Genomic DNA, 14268 nt, shown 5'->3' on the forward strand with positions numbered 1-14268 from the left:
GCTGCTGCAGTGCTTGTGGTACTTTTGTCATAATAATTTCAGGTTGGGGTTTTTCCATAAATGTATTAGAGTTAGGCGCCTGACAGAGTGAGGGGAATAATTCTGAAAAAGGATAATGCAAAGGAAATGAACTGACATCTATTCATAGGCTTGTTTATAGTGATAGCAGAACAATTAGTGGATGAATATATGCAAGGTATGCTGTGTTAGTGCCAGCAGAGTAGCCCATATGGGACTTTATGCTACCTACCATCATCCCTTGTGTGTTTGCTTAGTTTTTTGCGGGAGGGGAGGCTGGGTCGGGGTTCAGTCCTAGATCAGCCAGGCCCATGGCCAGGCGGTGACATGGCTGTGGTGCTAGGGCAGCATAACTGTGGTGTGGAAAAAGGTAAAAGAGCCTCAGTTTAAAGTAGCTCCCAAGCGAAGGTGCCCACTGCCACTGCCATGGTTTGCACGTGGTTAGCAGCACCCTGGCCTGGAGCACAGCAACAAAGCAGTCCTGCAAGGGGTCAACGTGCTCCTCACACTGACAGTAAAGCATGGCAACGCAGTAGAGGACACATGTAGGGTGTCTTAGCAAAAAATCTTCCTTCCTAGGCAAACAAATCAAAATGCCTCATTGAGAGAGGAGGATAAAAGTGGGTTGCCTTTGCAAAATGGTATGTCCTTCGTTGTTGAATTGACCCCACCAGTCTTAGCTATTCTAGTGGGTTTGTTGTACATGTGGAAGACTGAAAGAATCAAGATGAAAGATCCCTAAGCGCTGCTTCTCTTTTGCAAAAATTACAAAATGTGGCTTTCTGACAACTTGACCTTCCCCTGCTGCCACTACATTCTCCCTGTAATTTGTTGTATTTTGATTTTGTAACTGCGCAAACAGTAATTCTTGCCAGTCAAAATTTGGCATGAGGTGTTAGAAAAAAAGACTTATTTGTGGATGTTGGAAGCATGTGTGAAGACTGCTATTTAAAAAGATGACTGGCACAAATGGAGAAATTATGTCTGAGCAGTGTTTCCGACCACCCCCTCATGTCCTGATCCTTCTGGCATATTGTCTCAATTTCCATCTGAGCTTCCTCTGCCCACCTCCAGAGTTCCCCACATTACTGTACCTCTTGTAGACTGTGCTGCATGTTAAGTCCTTGCTAGAACATCCTTTTTCAGTTCAACTACCTTCTGCTCAGGCTGTGTGCTTTCAGTCTTGGTCTGTGAACTTCCCTGTAAATTCCATACTTTTATCAGATAACCACCTAGGAATTTATTTGGCCAAAAATCTGTCTCCTAAGGCTTAACACCTTTTCTTTGTGTGAGCAGTCAACTTACCATCTTAATGCCAGATGCTTCCTGAGCTGGATGAGAGTAGGGCTTGGTTACCTGAGTTCCCTAAACCTCCTTCCCTCAGTCTTTAACTCCCTTTTCCCAATTTCAAGTATTTTCTCCAGCCTTTTATTGCTTTGGGGTAACTGCCTGCATAAGCTGCTTCATCCAAGCTTGAAAGGCACAATATCCAGCACTGAAATACAGTAACATTTAATAGACAAGCATCAGGCAGAAAGTTGCAGTCAATTACGGAGAAGAAATATAGAAAAACGTATTATAAAATAGATTTTAGGTTCAGTGCTCTTCAGAGCAGGACAAGATTCTTTTAAGATTCTTGAACATCTCGTAAGAGAAGAGTGTTTTGAGCTTCTACTGGAATTGTTACATATATAAGAAATGTTTCATTTTATAGTGGCTATGGCTTGATTGTTACTGTTCCACTGATTCTTGTCATAAAAAGCATGGAAGTAGGATTAAAAAATAAATGCCTTTTGTGTATGTAAAAATAATGTGTTGTAATTGTTCTCTTTGTTATCAGACTTCTGAGTTGTATGGGCATGGTGAGAAGATGCAAGAAGTAACGGAGTTAGTCAAGTGGCTAATTTCCATTGGGGCAAAAGTTGAAACCATTGGAGTGTATCCGCTTCATGCTGTTATCAGACTGTGTATCAAAGCAAGTGAGTGACATCGGCAGCTACAATAATACAGTGGTGGCCTTCATCAGAGAACTGACAGCTAGAGCATTTTTAAATTTATTTTTTTTTAAACTAATGAGATCAGATCATCTGGGTATAACCTTGCATGTGCCAATAAGGCACTATATTAAAAGTGGTACAAACCTAATCTGGTTGTTCTCTTCCATGGTTTGAAGCAAAAGTGTGATTGATGTGGGTCTTTTGTAACCTGAATATATCAGCCTTGACAAAAATACAGTGTTTCTTCCTGCCACCTCAGTGTGGAGCAACAGTTTCTATATGTGCTAAGGAGTCGTGAGTCAACCTCAGATTTGCACTTGCTGCGAGTCAGCGAGAACGTAGGATCATGTTTCCCACAATGCAGCTGGCTCTTACCATGATTTCTTTCACATATTTCTTCCCTCTCCTACTCCCTGTCTTTGAGAAAAGGTTTCATACAGATGCATCTTGCCACTCCATAGGGGAAAAAACCAGCATCTGTTTCTGCTGTATCTGTTTACCATTTATAACAAGTGGGGGGGGTTTATCATTCCAGGAAAGAACCATCTCTTCAGGTGGTTACTGACTCAGAGGCCAGACTTGAAGGATAGGCTCAACCAGCAAGACAGAGATGGGTGTACCCTCCTGCATATTGTGGCATCTTCCAGTGAATATTCCCAGAAACGCAGTAAATATAAGTTTTTGGGTTTGTTGTTTTTGTGTGTGTGTGTGTTGTTTTGTTTTCATATAAAAAATTAATAATGAAAGAAGATTTCAGACCCTGGTGTTTACTATTTCATGCAAAGGAAGAAGATGAGAAAGTCCTTTTATCTGAATGTAGACTTTGTAATGGTAACTAATATTTAAATGTTTCAACAATTCCCTTTTAAAATTGTATACCTGATTTGTGACAATTTTCTTTGCTCTTTGGTTTGACTGGTTATGATTTTCCCACAAGTATGCTGCAGTTTTTAGAATCATAGAAGTTACCTTTTGAAGTTTGATGTGCCCTTAAAATCATAGTAGGCCACCTGGAGGCCTATCCTGTTTTTTTAAATAGGTGAAGATTTAAAACCTAAGTAGCAGCGTACTTTGTCAGAGGAGGAAAATGAAATGCTTTCCTTCACGTTTTCTGTGGGATTTCTTTAATGTTAACTTAGCCTGGCTTTTTTTCTTGTATTTCTTACTCTGCCCACTAGGTGGCAAGAAGAAATAAGCATCAATGCCAAGGTAACACCAGACTTCTAGGTCGTTAAATGCGATGACATTCTGGTGGTTCTGTTCAATACTATGAATAAAATGTGCACAACCTATAGCTAAATAATTTCGTTTTCTGGAAAGGTGTAACACATCTTTCGCAGCAGTTCCATCTGTTGCTAAATGACTCCTGCATTTCCAGGAGAGACCGTGTATGTGTGTGTGTGTATGTATATATATATATAAAAGTTTATTTATGTATAATTATATTTATATAGCATATATATTGTATATAGTGTATATATTTTTATATGTATTTATTAAAGTTCATTTGTTTATATTTAGTGTATATATATAAACTATACAGTACATTTATAAATATATATAAATATACATATAAAAATAAACCCTTGCACCCATCTGTTAACAAAAAATAATCCCTAAAGCAGCTTGAATGGTAAGGCTTAGACAAACAAAGCAAGACACTTGTGTTAGCCTGCATGATTTTTTCCTCATCTAGGTTTTGCCTTTGGCACATGCAGTAACAGAGGCTGTGTGCTGTGGCGGTGTGCCTAGGGGATGGGTGGTGGTCTGACACTTAACTTGCTCACCATCGCTCAGGCTTCTCCTGCATGACTTGGTGGTTTGGTGCTCCTGCGCTCTCCCAGCTGTTCTGAGGGCATGGCTTATAGCAAATGTGCCTTTTTGAGGCAAGGGGAGTACAGGCAGCTGCTTGCAGGGCTGTAAAGTTTCCCCTAGTAGCACAGTGTGACATACTAAGAAGCGAGCGTGTCCTCTTCCAGAATATTAGATACTGTGTCAAGGCTTTAAGTCACTATTATATTTATTGTGTTTGTGCATAATCTGTAATACTTGTGAAATGCTTTAGAGTATAGTAGTTTCTGTTGAAGGCAATGGTATCTACCATTAGTCAAACTAGGTATCTTTATTATAAGGCTTATTACCAAGAAAGTCATGTGTTCTATGTTGCATAGGAAAGAAACTCAGTGCATAGCTGTGTATATTCATGCCTGAATATGTGAAATATTTTGGTTTATTGAGTCACCTTCCAAACAGTAGCAAAATCCCTTGTTTTGTTTTTTCTTTATGTACGGAGCAGTTTGCCTAGAGCCTGGAGAACAGGGTTGGGGCATAAGGGAGGAGGTGAATTCCACATACTGCCTCTGGCCGGTGAGATGTTCATGAGGCACCCAGTCACTTTGTGTTTCTGTGCTCCCATTCCCCAATTAATAATAATGAAGATAGACTTTTAAATTTTTTGAAGGGGTTTCTTTTGGGGAAAAATACCTAACAATACCTCATTCTTATGATGCTGAAAAATTTAGATTTTTTTTTTTTAATTAAAATTATGCTAGAAATTGTGCCAGGAAGTAAAAAATACAAAGGAAAACAGAACATAAACCCCTGAACAATGAGAATTATTCCTCCTCTAATGTTTATTCATGTAATGTTTTAGGCCAAACAGAAGATGTGATCATGCTCCTGAATTTTGGGGTTGATCCCACTGTTCCAGATGTGCGGTCAAGATATGTCATAGATATCTTGAAAAAGAACAAAAACTTCGATGCTGTAAAAGCAGTCAGCAATCACATTGAGAAACACCCTTCCCTTGAGAAATGGACAGGTACTACCTGGGTTGTGTGCTTTTCCTGTTTTAAAATTTTGTCCTTTAGATACAAAATTGTTTTATTTGTAATTGGTAGTAGTAGGTGTTTTTTATGTAACTTTTGCTACGTATTGTCACCTTGATCTCCTGTCAGTCAATGATGAACGTTTTATCCTTGCCTGAAGGTGACTGCTGTCCAACTGATGTTCTTAGTATATCATGCAATAAGTAACTACAAGTTGTTCTAAGTTACTCTAAGCCACTGTTTTTCTTTCTCACCCTTAACATGAGGCTCCCCCTGCCATATGAAACTGCTTCTTTTTGATGCTTTTTTGGTTTTAACTTTTTACCTTCACTTTATTTTTTGGAAAATGAAACATTTTGTTAAAATATTGGTGGCACATTTAAAATGCTTTTAATACCAAAAAATATTGACAAAAAAAGAGAGGCTCTGAAATGATGAAAATGTAAGTGAAAAGTTGCTGACATTTTTAAAAAACAAAATAACTTTTTAGTAAGAGCTCTTTGTTCACAAAGTTTTAGCCATCTTTGATCTATGTCGGTAATAAGGAGCTAAAACTCCTGTATTACTTGGAAAATTTTAACTTCTGCACATGTTAAGGGAAAAGAGTAGCAGAGCAGACTGTCAAACTAAAGCTATGAGAGACTCTCATAACCAAAATAGGGGAGCTAAAATTTAGTTCCACTCTTGAAATATGGGGAAACGTCAAAGTGCATTTTAAAAATTATTAATGATATTTCTAGGCAGTTTGCAAACAACCTGTTGTCATACAGAAAGGCACAAATCTTAATTGTCCCAGTGCTAATATGAAATTTCATGAACTGGGGTGATAAACTGGTTTCCAGTCTGCTTTTTTATAATAGCCTGTCAGTTCTGAAAAGGGTTCTGACTTGTCTGTTTTTTTATAATTTTCCATTCTGGAAACTACTGTATCAAGTGTGTTTGTCCAAATAATGGGAATTTCCTCTTCCATGCCAATAAACGAGAATGAGAAAACATACAAATTGTACAATACCACCCCAGTGTGACAGTATCAAGACTGGCTAACCCTTATATAGTTTTTTTGTCTGCCCTAACAAATGGAGCGAGCCTGAGCTGCCTGAACTGCAGTATGGTCAGAGAGATGCTAGTTGGGGCAGGAGATGGGGAGCTGTCTACTCTCAGGACTGGGAGGGTCCCTGCAGGATGCACCTTCTTGGCAATATGGCACTACAGTTGCTACTTATATCCTAGCTCTGAAAGAGACTGTAGTGGGCCACAGACATTTCCAGCAGAGGATCCAGTCGTAGGAGGTCATTCAGAGAAGCTCTTGGGAGTATCCACATGAGAACTGACGGATTGGCCGGTGAGGCAAGATGCTCCTGCAGGACTTTGAGGTTCACAAACTGAGGAGGTGGATCCTGCAGCTGATCTTTTCAAGCCATGGTTTAGACTGCTGTTTAAAAATAAGTCCCAAGCGTGGACATTGTTCATCTTGAAAGCATTTCTTCAGTACAGTCTTTCTGAGATGGCTTGGTGCCTGATCTGCTTGTTTCCCCTGGCACTAACCAGCCAGAACTTTAAGGTAACACCTGTATTAGCATTACTGTATTAGCCCAAAACATAATGTTTTTAAACCAGAACTTGCTCGTGTCATTCAAATCTCAAAGCACAGATGGAGCAAAAGACTGCACAGGTAGACCAAACTTGGCAAAAAGCAAAGTTTTTAGGCTACATCTCTGTTTTCATGTGTGTATTGCATGTAAGTTTACTGGAAAGCACTGGGTTTCATTGCACTTGCACCTTATGGCTCCTGGCAAGCATATTCCCACAGTTTCTCTTCCTTTACTGTAGAGATCTCTGCCCTGGAGAAGGTCTTAGCCCAGTGGTTCTCAGTTAGGATGTTAACACCAATACCCTTGCGGTTGTAATTGCTTTGGTTGGTGTTCTAGGTAGCTCAGCCTGTCTTTTATGGTCAATTTTTTTTTTTTTTTTTTTTTTTTTTGCAATGCACAGCCTGCAAGAGTTTTCTAGGCTTGGTGCAAAATGAGAGGCTGGAGAATAAGCCACTGCTTTACAGGTAACAGTCTGAGGTTAATCCTTGTTGCTAAAAAGATGACCAGCCTCGTCTGTCTCTTTGTCCTAAGAGGTAAAGCTACTGTTTTGTTTGGCCTTTGATGTACTTGAATTCTTCAAAGCTTTTAGGAAAGTCAGGCCAAGTCTTTCAATTTTCATTTAAGGGCATTTATGGGGACATAATTTAAAATCTGCCATTGCCCATTACCTAAGTATCTCTTAAACTTGTAGGTATCATTTTGGTGTGGTGGGTTTTTATGGTTATTTTTTTTTCTTTTAAGAGGACAGATTATTTTATGGCTGTATTTCTTAAATGGCACTGAGGAATCAGACAAGCTCAGGACATCTGATTAAAACTGTATGCTGAAAACATTACTGGTTTTAGTCATCTACTCTAAAAATTCTGAATGGTGATATCACTACAAGGCAGCAGTGTCCTGCCTGCATGCAGATCAACTTGTGAACTATTACAATTTTCAATCTAGTGTATTATGGTAAAGAATGTATTTGATGAGTGTATCAAATATCCTTTGGGATATGAAATCCATCACAGGACTGGCTTTGGCAGTAAGAGTTTCAGCCATCTGATTTTAACCTGCCACTACACATTTCTTGGAGCCCTGAGATGCAATGTATTAAAGTCCTGCCCTGAAAACATGCCACCAAAGGACTGGATTTTCAATTTCTGTAATGTTTTGCAGGGGGGAATGAAAGCAGAGCCATAGCTGATACAGATTCTCTCCTGGATGTTCTTGAACAGTTTGTCCAGTTCTACAAGTTTGAAAATGGAGCATATCATAAAAATGTCTTGAAGGAAGATGCAGTTAAGCGATTTCTGAAACTGCTGTCTTCTGTGAAAGGTACAGTGAGTTGCCATTTCTCCCCTTCACAAAACTTAATTGCTGTGAAAAATGAGTTTGATGCTAACATACAGTTTTTGCTCTTTTACCCTTCCTTCTCTTCCCTGTTTCTGCAACTGATATTACTGGAACAATGGGCTTTTACTTATTTTTACTGTTGTGTTTTGAACTTAGAACCACCGGAATATGCACAAAAATTCAGTATGATGAATCAAAATGTTCAAACTTACTTGGCTGTCAGCATAAGGATGGAAAGATGCAAGTGTTGCATTTTGCTGCTCTGTACTTTGAATTTATTGCGTTCGTTATTCTGAAATTAGTTTACAGTGAGATGGATTTTATTATGTGGCTTTGAGTGAGTTACGTTGTCTTGACTGTCTTGCAGAAATCCCTGAAGGGGTGGTTTGTAACATCTCTCATGCCTGCGCTAACAGCTTCATAAAACAGCTGCTGGAGAAGCAAATGTGGCATAAAGTTTTGCTGCTGCTAACAGGGAAAGCCAGTGGGGAAAAGCCGTCAGGTGGAGGACTCTTCAAAAACTGCAGTCTTTCAGATGTTGACATCGGCAACGTTATCCAACAGTGTGACAGATCGGATAAGCAAGTGCACCTCATAAGATGCTTGATTGAACGAGGAGGTGAAAAACTGTGCAATATTAATGTGTTATAAAAGATCCGGTATTTTATTTGGCATGTTTGGAGCAACATAGTTTCAGAAATACCAACACATGTGGTTTGTGGCTCTGCGTAAGCGCGGCAGCTTGTTGGAGTGCAGTCCATTGGCTGTATCTGCTGTGTGCGACATGGGGAAGCTAATAAGGCTACATGGGATGGAAGATGTTTTTCAAATTAAATTTGGCTGTCAGGGTTGGTAAAAGGCCAAAGATTATTGTTGCTCCTTCGCTTGTAGTTTCTTTGTTTTTTAATTTCTCTGTCTTCAGCCACAATATGAATCCTGATAGAAACTGTAAGCCACAGTCTTTGGGTTCAGTCTGTTGTTATGTTACAAGTAATTGACTACTCCAGTGATTTCAAAGGCATGACCAGATGTGTTTCTTTTTTTAGTGCAGACATCATCATTTTTCTTGTTTTGCATGAGGTTTATTCCTAGGATTACTCTGGCATTTTTCATTTCATCTTATAACTTGATGTTAGCTATAAATTATGGACACACAGTCCTGCTGCAGCCTTGTGAGTGCCAGAGGTGCAAGGAGGCTTCTTGTTTTGGTCAGTGACTGACTGACTTGAAGCAGATATGTTCAGGCCTTTCTGTCTTCCTGTCACAACAGGAGGACTGGTTGCTCAGCTTAATAGGAGATAAGAGGAGATTCTGAAGATTTTCTTAGTCAAAAACTCTTTAACAGATACATGTAAAAAGCTGACAAAAAAAAAAAAGCCACCTGCTCAGCAGTCAGCATGTACCTTTGTCTGTTTAGAACTTTCTGTAGTTTTCAGATCTGGCCCATTAGATTTAACCCCTGATATTTTCATGTCCTTCACACCAGCTCTGCCAGATGGGATTGGAACCAACTCTGAAATACCACTGCAAATATGCCTCAAAAAGAATTATTTTGAACTAGTGTATTTGCTGCTGACCAAAGGTGCAGATCCTCAAAATGTCTCCATTGCACAAGGAGATACTCCTTTGCATGCTGCAGTTTCCATCTGTTTAAATAATAGAGGTAAGGCTTGTGTGTGCCCACGCCTAGGGGACACAGACAGCTCCAGCATATGTGCATGGTGTGATTTCACAGCAGCTGTTGAAAACATCCCATTTCTTACCTGCCCAGCCCACTGCCCCTTCTGCTGCTGTTTACTGATATGATAGCAGAGGCAGCAGATCTGGATGTCTGACTGTGTCTCAGCGCCCAAAGTTTGCGGGCCAGAGGATACGCACTGGTCTTTGTTGAGCTGATGTGTTCTGCTTTCTGGTTGCAGTGGCTGGAACTATGAGGAGAGTTAATGGCAGCTCAGGTGACCAGAGGGACCCAAGCACCTGTAATGTTACTGTTTTGTGAATATATTCTTGTTTAATCAAGCTGATGTAGAAAGGAAGGCTCCTCTTTGAAACCCGGTAAAATGCATACTAGGTGGGAATGAAGTAAATAGGAAGGATCTAGGAAGAAACAAAGGTAAAGGCAGAGCAATGGCAGCAGACTTTGAAGGAAATCCTACAACGACAGCTGAAATCTGTTTCCCAGTTTTTGTTCAGTTGTAAATCAAGCAAAGTTTTGTTCAGAGGAGGAGTAAGAGAGCACTGTATGGCTTATGTAAAAATGTAAGAAATTAAGATAAACTGTCAAACTAAGCCTCAAAGTCAGGTTTGATTTTAAATTAAGGAAAATGCATTTTTGACTTGAAGGATTAAAATAATTAAAAATACTGAATTTATTTATTTTTAAAGCACAAACATTTCATTCGGTAGCTTTAGAGAGATTAAAAGCATAGATACTGCCAGTTGTAAATTTTAAATGAAAAGATTAAGAAGTCCAATGACAGTATCTTCTCTTAAGTGTTTTTCACTGTGTAAAGTTTTTGAGGTGGAATTTCTTTACAGTTATTTTGTTGTTTCACTATTTTACAGTTACGAAAGAAATGTTTCACATATATTATCTGGTTTAAATCACATAAATTATCTGGATTAAATCCAGAAAGCTGTAGAGTATCTCTTTCCTTTTTTTCTCCCCAGGGTGGTATTGGACTAATCTTATTTGGTAGGAGGTTGCTCTAGGGACCTCAGATATCGGGAAATAGTTGAGATTTGCCACAGGTTATTTTAGTAAATCAGAGTCATCTGCAGCAGATTACTTCTGGGTGGCATATTAAAACGAATCAAATGACCCCAGAGCAGTACCCAGAGCTGCTGCTTGTCCAGATAACCAGTCACCAGCCTACTTTGGGTCGCAGTCGGGGCTGATGTTGGAAGATGAACGAATCTGTCTGCACCCGGAGGTTAAAAATTGACCGGTGCTATAGGAACAATTGCAACATTAGGGATTTCTAAAGCTTTGCTGCCATTGTATTGTTTTCCCTGAATATTGGAAAAGTTCAGTTTTGAGCCATTTCAAATAAGCATGTTTTACAAACATGAAATGTAGATTCTTTTCTTTTGAAAATAAATTGATTTTCATTTAATAGCTGCAGAAAAAAAGTATCAAAAATTGTTGGCCTACAAAGCAGCCTCGTAAATCAAGTGGTTTGTTTTTTGTTTTTTGTTTTTAATTTTTATTTGTTCTCTTGCTTTCAGATGGCACTGGTTTAAACATCCTGAACTATCTGCTTGATCTCTTTGCTTCAAGACCTTCTGACTTTCCATATCTTAATCCAAACATACAAGATGAGAATGGAAATACAGTGATGCATGTTGTTTTTCAGAGAGGATTTTCAAAACAGGCTAAGAGAATAATGGAGTCATTGGCAAAATTTGATGTTAACTTTAATATAAAAAACAAATTAGGAAGAGATGTGAGGCATAGAATTAAAAAAAATGACCCACTGCTACTTGCCTGGAATAATGCTACACTGGAGAAAAAGAAGTACCGGCAGGATATAGCAGGGCAGTCAGTTAAAACATCTAAGCCCATTCCAGCCTCTGAGATTTCACAGCCAAAGAGCACAGGGCGTTCTTCATCTGGGTCCTCATTAAAGGCACCATCTGGCAGTGCAGTGCATAATGATTTAAAAGCCCCGTGTTCTGTAAAGACAAAAAAAGATCAGTTGGCAAAGCAGGAAACAGAAGGAATAAATAGCCCCTTAACACTGCAGGAAAGTCTAGTACAGGCAATCACAGCTTTAATTCAGCAATTAAAATTGGGTGACACCCTGAGAAAGGATCATCCTCTGGTACAAAAGCCATCTTCAGCCAAGACTAATTTGGAAGAGGGAAGAAGTGAGTCCTTGCAACCTTGTGGAAGCATAGCTTATCCTGAAGGAAAAGGAGGTGATTGGGAGAAAAAGAAGGGAGCAGGGGAATTTAGTATGGACCTGCCTGATGGAGAGAAGGAAGAACCAGAGGAAGAGAAGGGGAAGATTCCGGATATTGAGGCATATGTGCAGGAGTTTGATAATATGACCTGGGAAATAGAGTGCACTCCTGAAATGCTGAAGACGTTGGGCAGCAAAGCTGTGCCTCATTATCTGAAAACTAAAACTATAATGACAATTAAGCAGCTTGGCAATGGGGAATGGACTAGGGGCCTTCAGAAGCCACTGAAACACTTGAAAGCTGATATCCAGCTGTATGAAGCCAAGTTGGGCAAAGGTGCAAGAATGCTATGGGAACTTGCGATTGACTTTTCTCCTCGTTGCAGCGAGAGTGCGGAAAAGATCATGGAGACAGAACAGCGAAAATGTCTTCCAGAAAAATCTGGTAGAGTTTACACAGAAATAATCAGAATTTGGGCCATTGTTCTTGACCACTGCAAGCTGAACCGTGTCTTAGATAATATATGTATTTCCTACAATCGTGGTTTGTCCTGCATCTTGAGGAAAAAGCTCAAGGGCATAAATGAAGGACGTCAGAACCACAATGTGACAACACAGAAGCGTGTTCCACGTTGTTATGTTGAAGACCCAGAGGCAGAAAAGTCAAAAGAACATACCATACCTGAGTATTTCCCTCCAGCCAGTGCAGCAGAGTTGGAATACAATATAATGAAATTTCACAGCTTCAGTACTAACATGGCGCTTAACATTATAAATGATGTACATTCTTCTGTTGAATACCCTTTCAGGGTTGGGGAGTTGGAGTACGCAGTAATTGATCTCAATCCAAAGCCCATGGAACCAATCATTTTAATAGGGCGAAGCGGGACAGGAAAGACGACTTGCTGCTTGTATAGGCTTTGGAAGAAATTCTATTCGTACTGGGAAAAATCCACCTTGGCGAATGGTCCTCTGCTGGAGAGGCAAACATGGCAGCAAAGACAGTGCAGTGAGGTTGAAAAAGCTAGGTTAGAGAAGGAAGAGAGTGAACTAAAACAGGACAGTGATGATTCGAGTGAGGAACAGATGAGCGACGAGCAAGACCGGGACAGCGAGGATGAAAATTTTCCTGCAGGCATAGCTGGTGCAGAAATGAATTCATGTGATGACCATGAAGAAGACGAAATGTGTAGTGCAGAAGCATTGAACAGGCTGGAGCACCTGCACCAGATCTTTGTGACAAAAAATCCTGTCTTGTGCCAGGAAGTTCAGAAAAATTTCATTGAACTTAGCAAGTCTTCCAAGGTAACCAGTCACTTCAAGCCTCTGGAGCCAAATGTTCACAAGCTACAAGACATTAAAGATGAAAATTTTCCTCTGTTTGTCACCTCCAAGCAGTTATTGCTGTTACTGGATGCATCCATGCCTGACCCATTTTTTCCAAGAAACGAGGATGGAAGCCTTAAAAGAATCATTGTTGGTTGGAGTCCTCGGGAAGACTTGGTTGTACCAAATTGGCAAGATGAGGATGAAGAAAGTAATTTTGAGGCAGAACATGGTGATGATGAAGGAGCTGCAGATGTGTACTCTAGGGAAAGTGATCCTCGGACTTTTGTGACTTACGATGTATTTGCAAATGAAATATGGCCAAAAATGATAAAAGGTAAAAGCTTGTACAATCCAGCACTGGTTTGGAAAGAAATAAAATCATTTCTGAAAGGCTCTTTTGAGGCACTGAGTTGCTCTGGAGGCAAACTTACTGAGGAGCAGTACAAAAAGCTAGGCCGAAAGAGATCACCGAACTTCACAGAAGACAGGAGTGAAATCTATCACCTCTTTTGTCTTTATCAACAGATACGATCACAGAGAGGTTACTTTGATGAAGAAGATTTGCTGTATAATTTATTTCAAAGACTCTTAAAGCTCAGGGAGCTGCCGTGGTCCATCCATGAGTTTTATGGTGACGAGATACAGGATTTCACCCAAGCTGAGCTAGCACTGTTAATGAAATGCATCAATGACCCTAATGCCATGTTTCTAACTGGTGACACTGCCCAGAGCATAATGAAAGGAGTTGCTTTTCGTTTTAGCGATCTGAGGTCACTGTTTCATTATGCAAGCAAGAACTCCATGAACAAGAAGCAGCGTGTTAGAAAACCAAAAAGGATATATCAGTTGTACCAGAACTACAGGTCCCATTCAGGTAGAGTAACAAATTTATTTATGATCTGTGCCTGGGCTCTTCAGATATCACTAATGATTGAAGTTTTCTACTGGCCAATTCAAAGCACCTTTAAGCGGCCTATTTTTTTAAGAGATCAGATGGTCGGCTTTTTCTGACATGCAAATTCTGTATTTTGACAGCTCAACTGGAAAACCCAGAATGAACATTTTTTAAATTGTCATTTTTTGAACACTCATGCTTACTGCGTGTTTTGATGGTATTTGTTTGAAGGAAAACTGAAATAATTATACCCATTTCTGTTGTCCCATCCCTAAATCGCTAGACTTTGCAGCATTTGGTGTGCTACTTCTGCTTTTATTTATGACCTTCGTTTTGTGAGGATGCTGCTAAGGCTTTGTAGCATGC

The 14268-nt window shown here is 39.7% G+C and overlaps 1 protein-coding gene across 1 annotated transcript in view; it reads left to right on the forward strand.

Annotated features, from left to right (window-relative positions):
• The window catches only part of TRANK1 (tetratricopeptide repeat and ankyrin repeat containing 1), a 57537-nt gene that overhangs the window by 20190 nt on the left and 23079 nt on the right, over positions 1-14268 (forward strand). Inside the window, 7 exon segments of the mRNA XM_052793135.1 lie at positions 1859-1997; positions 2551-2682; positions 4669-4836; positions 7597-7755; positions 8141-8392; positions 9260-9436; positions 11002-13881. Of these exon segments, the coding sequence (XP_052649095.1) occupies positions 1859-1997; positions 2551-2682; positions 4669-4836; positions 7597-7755; positions 8141-8392; positions 9260-9436; positions 11002-13881 (3907 nt within the window).

This window comes from Harpia harpyja, chromosome 1 (assembly GCF_026419915.1).
Source record: "Harpia harpyja isolate bHarHar1 chromosome 1, bHarHar1 primary haplotype, whole genome shotgun sequence".
NCBI lineage: Eukaryota > Metazoa > Chordata > Aves > Accipitriformes > Accipitridae > Harpia > Harpia harpyja.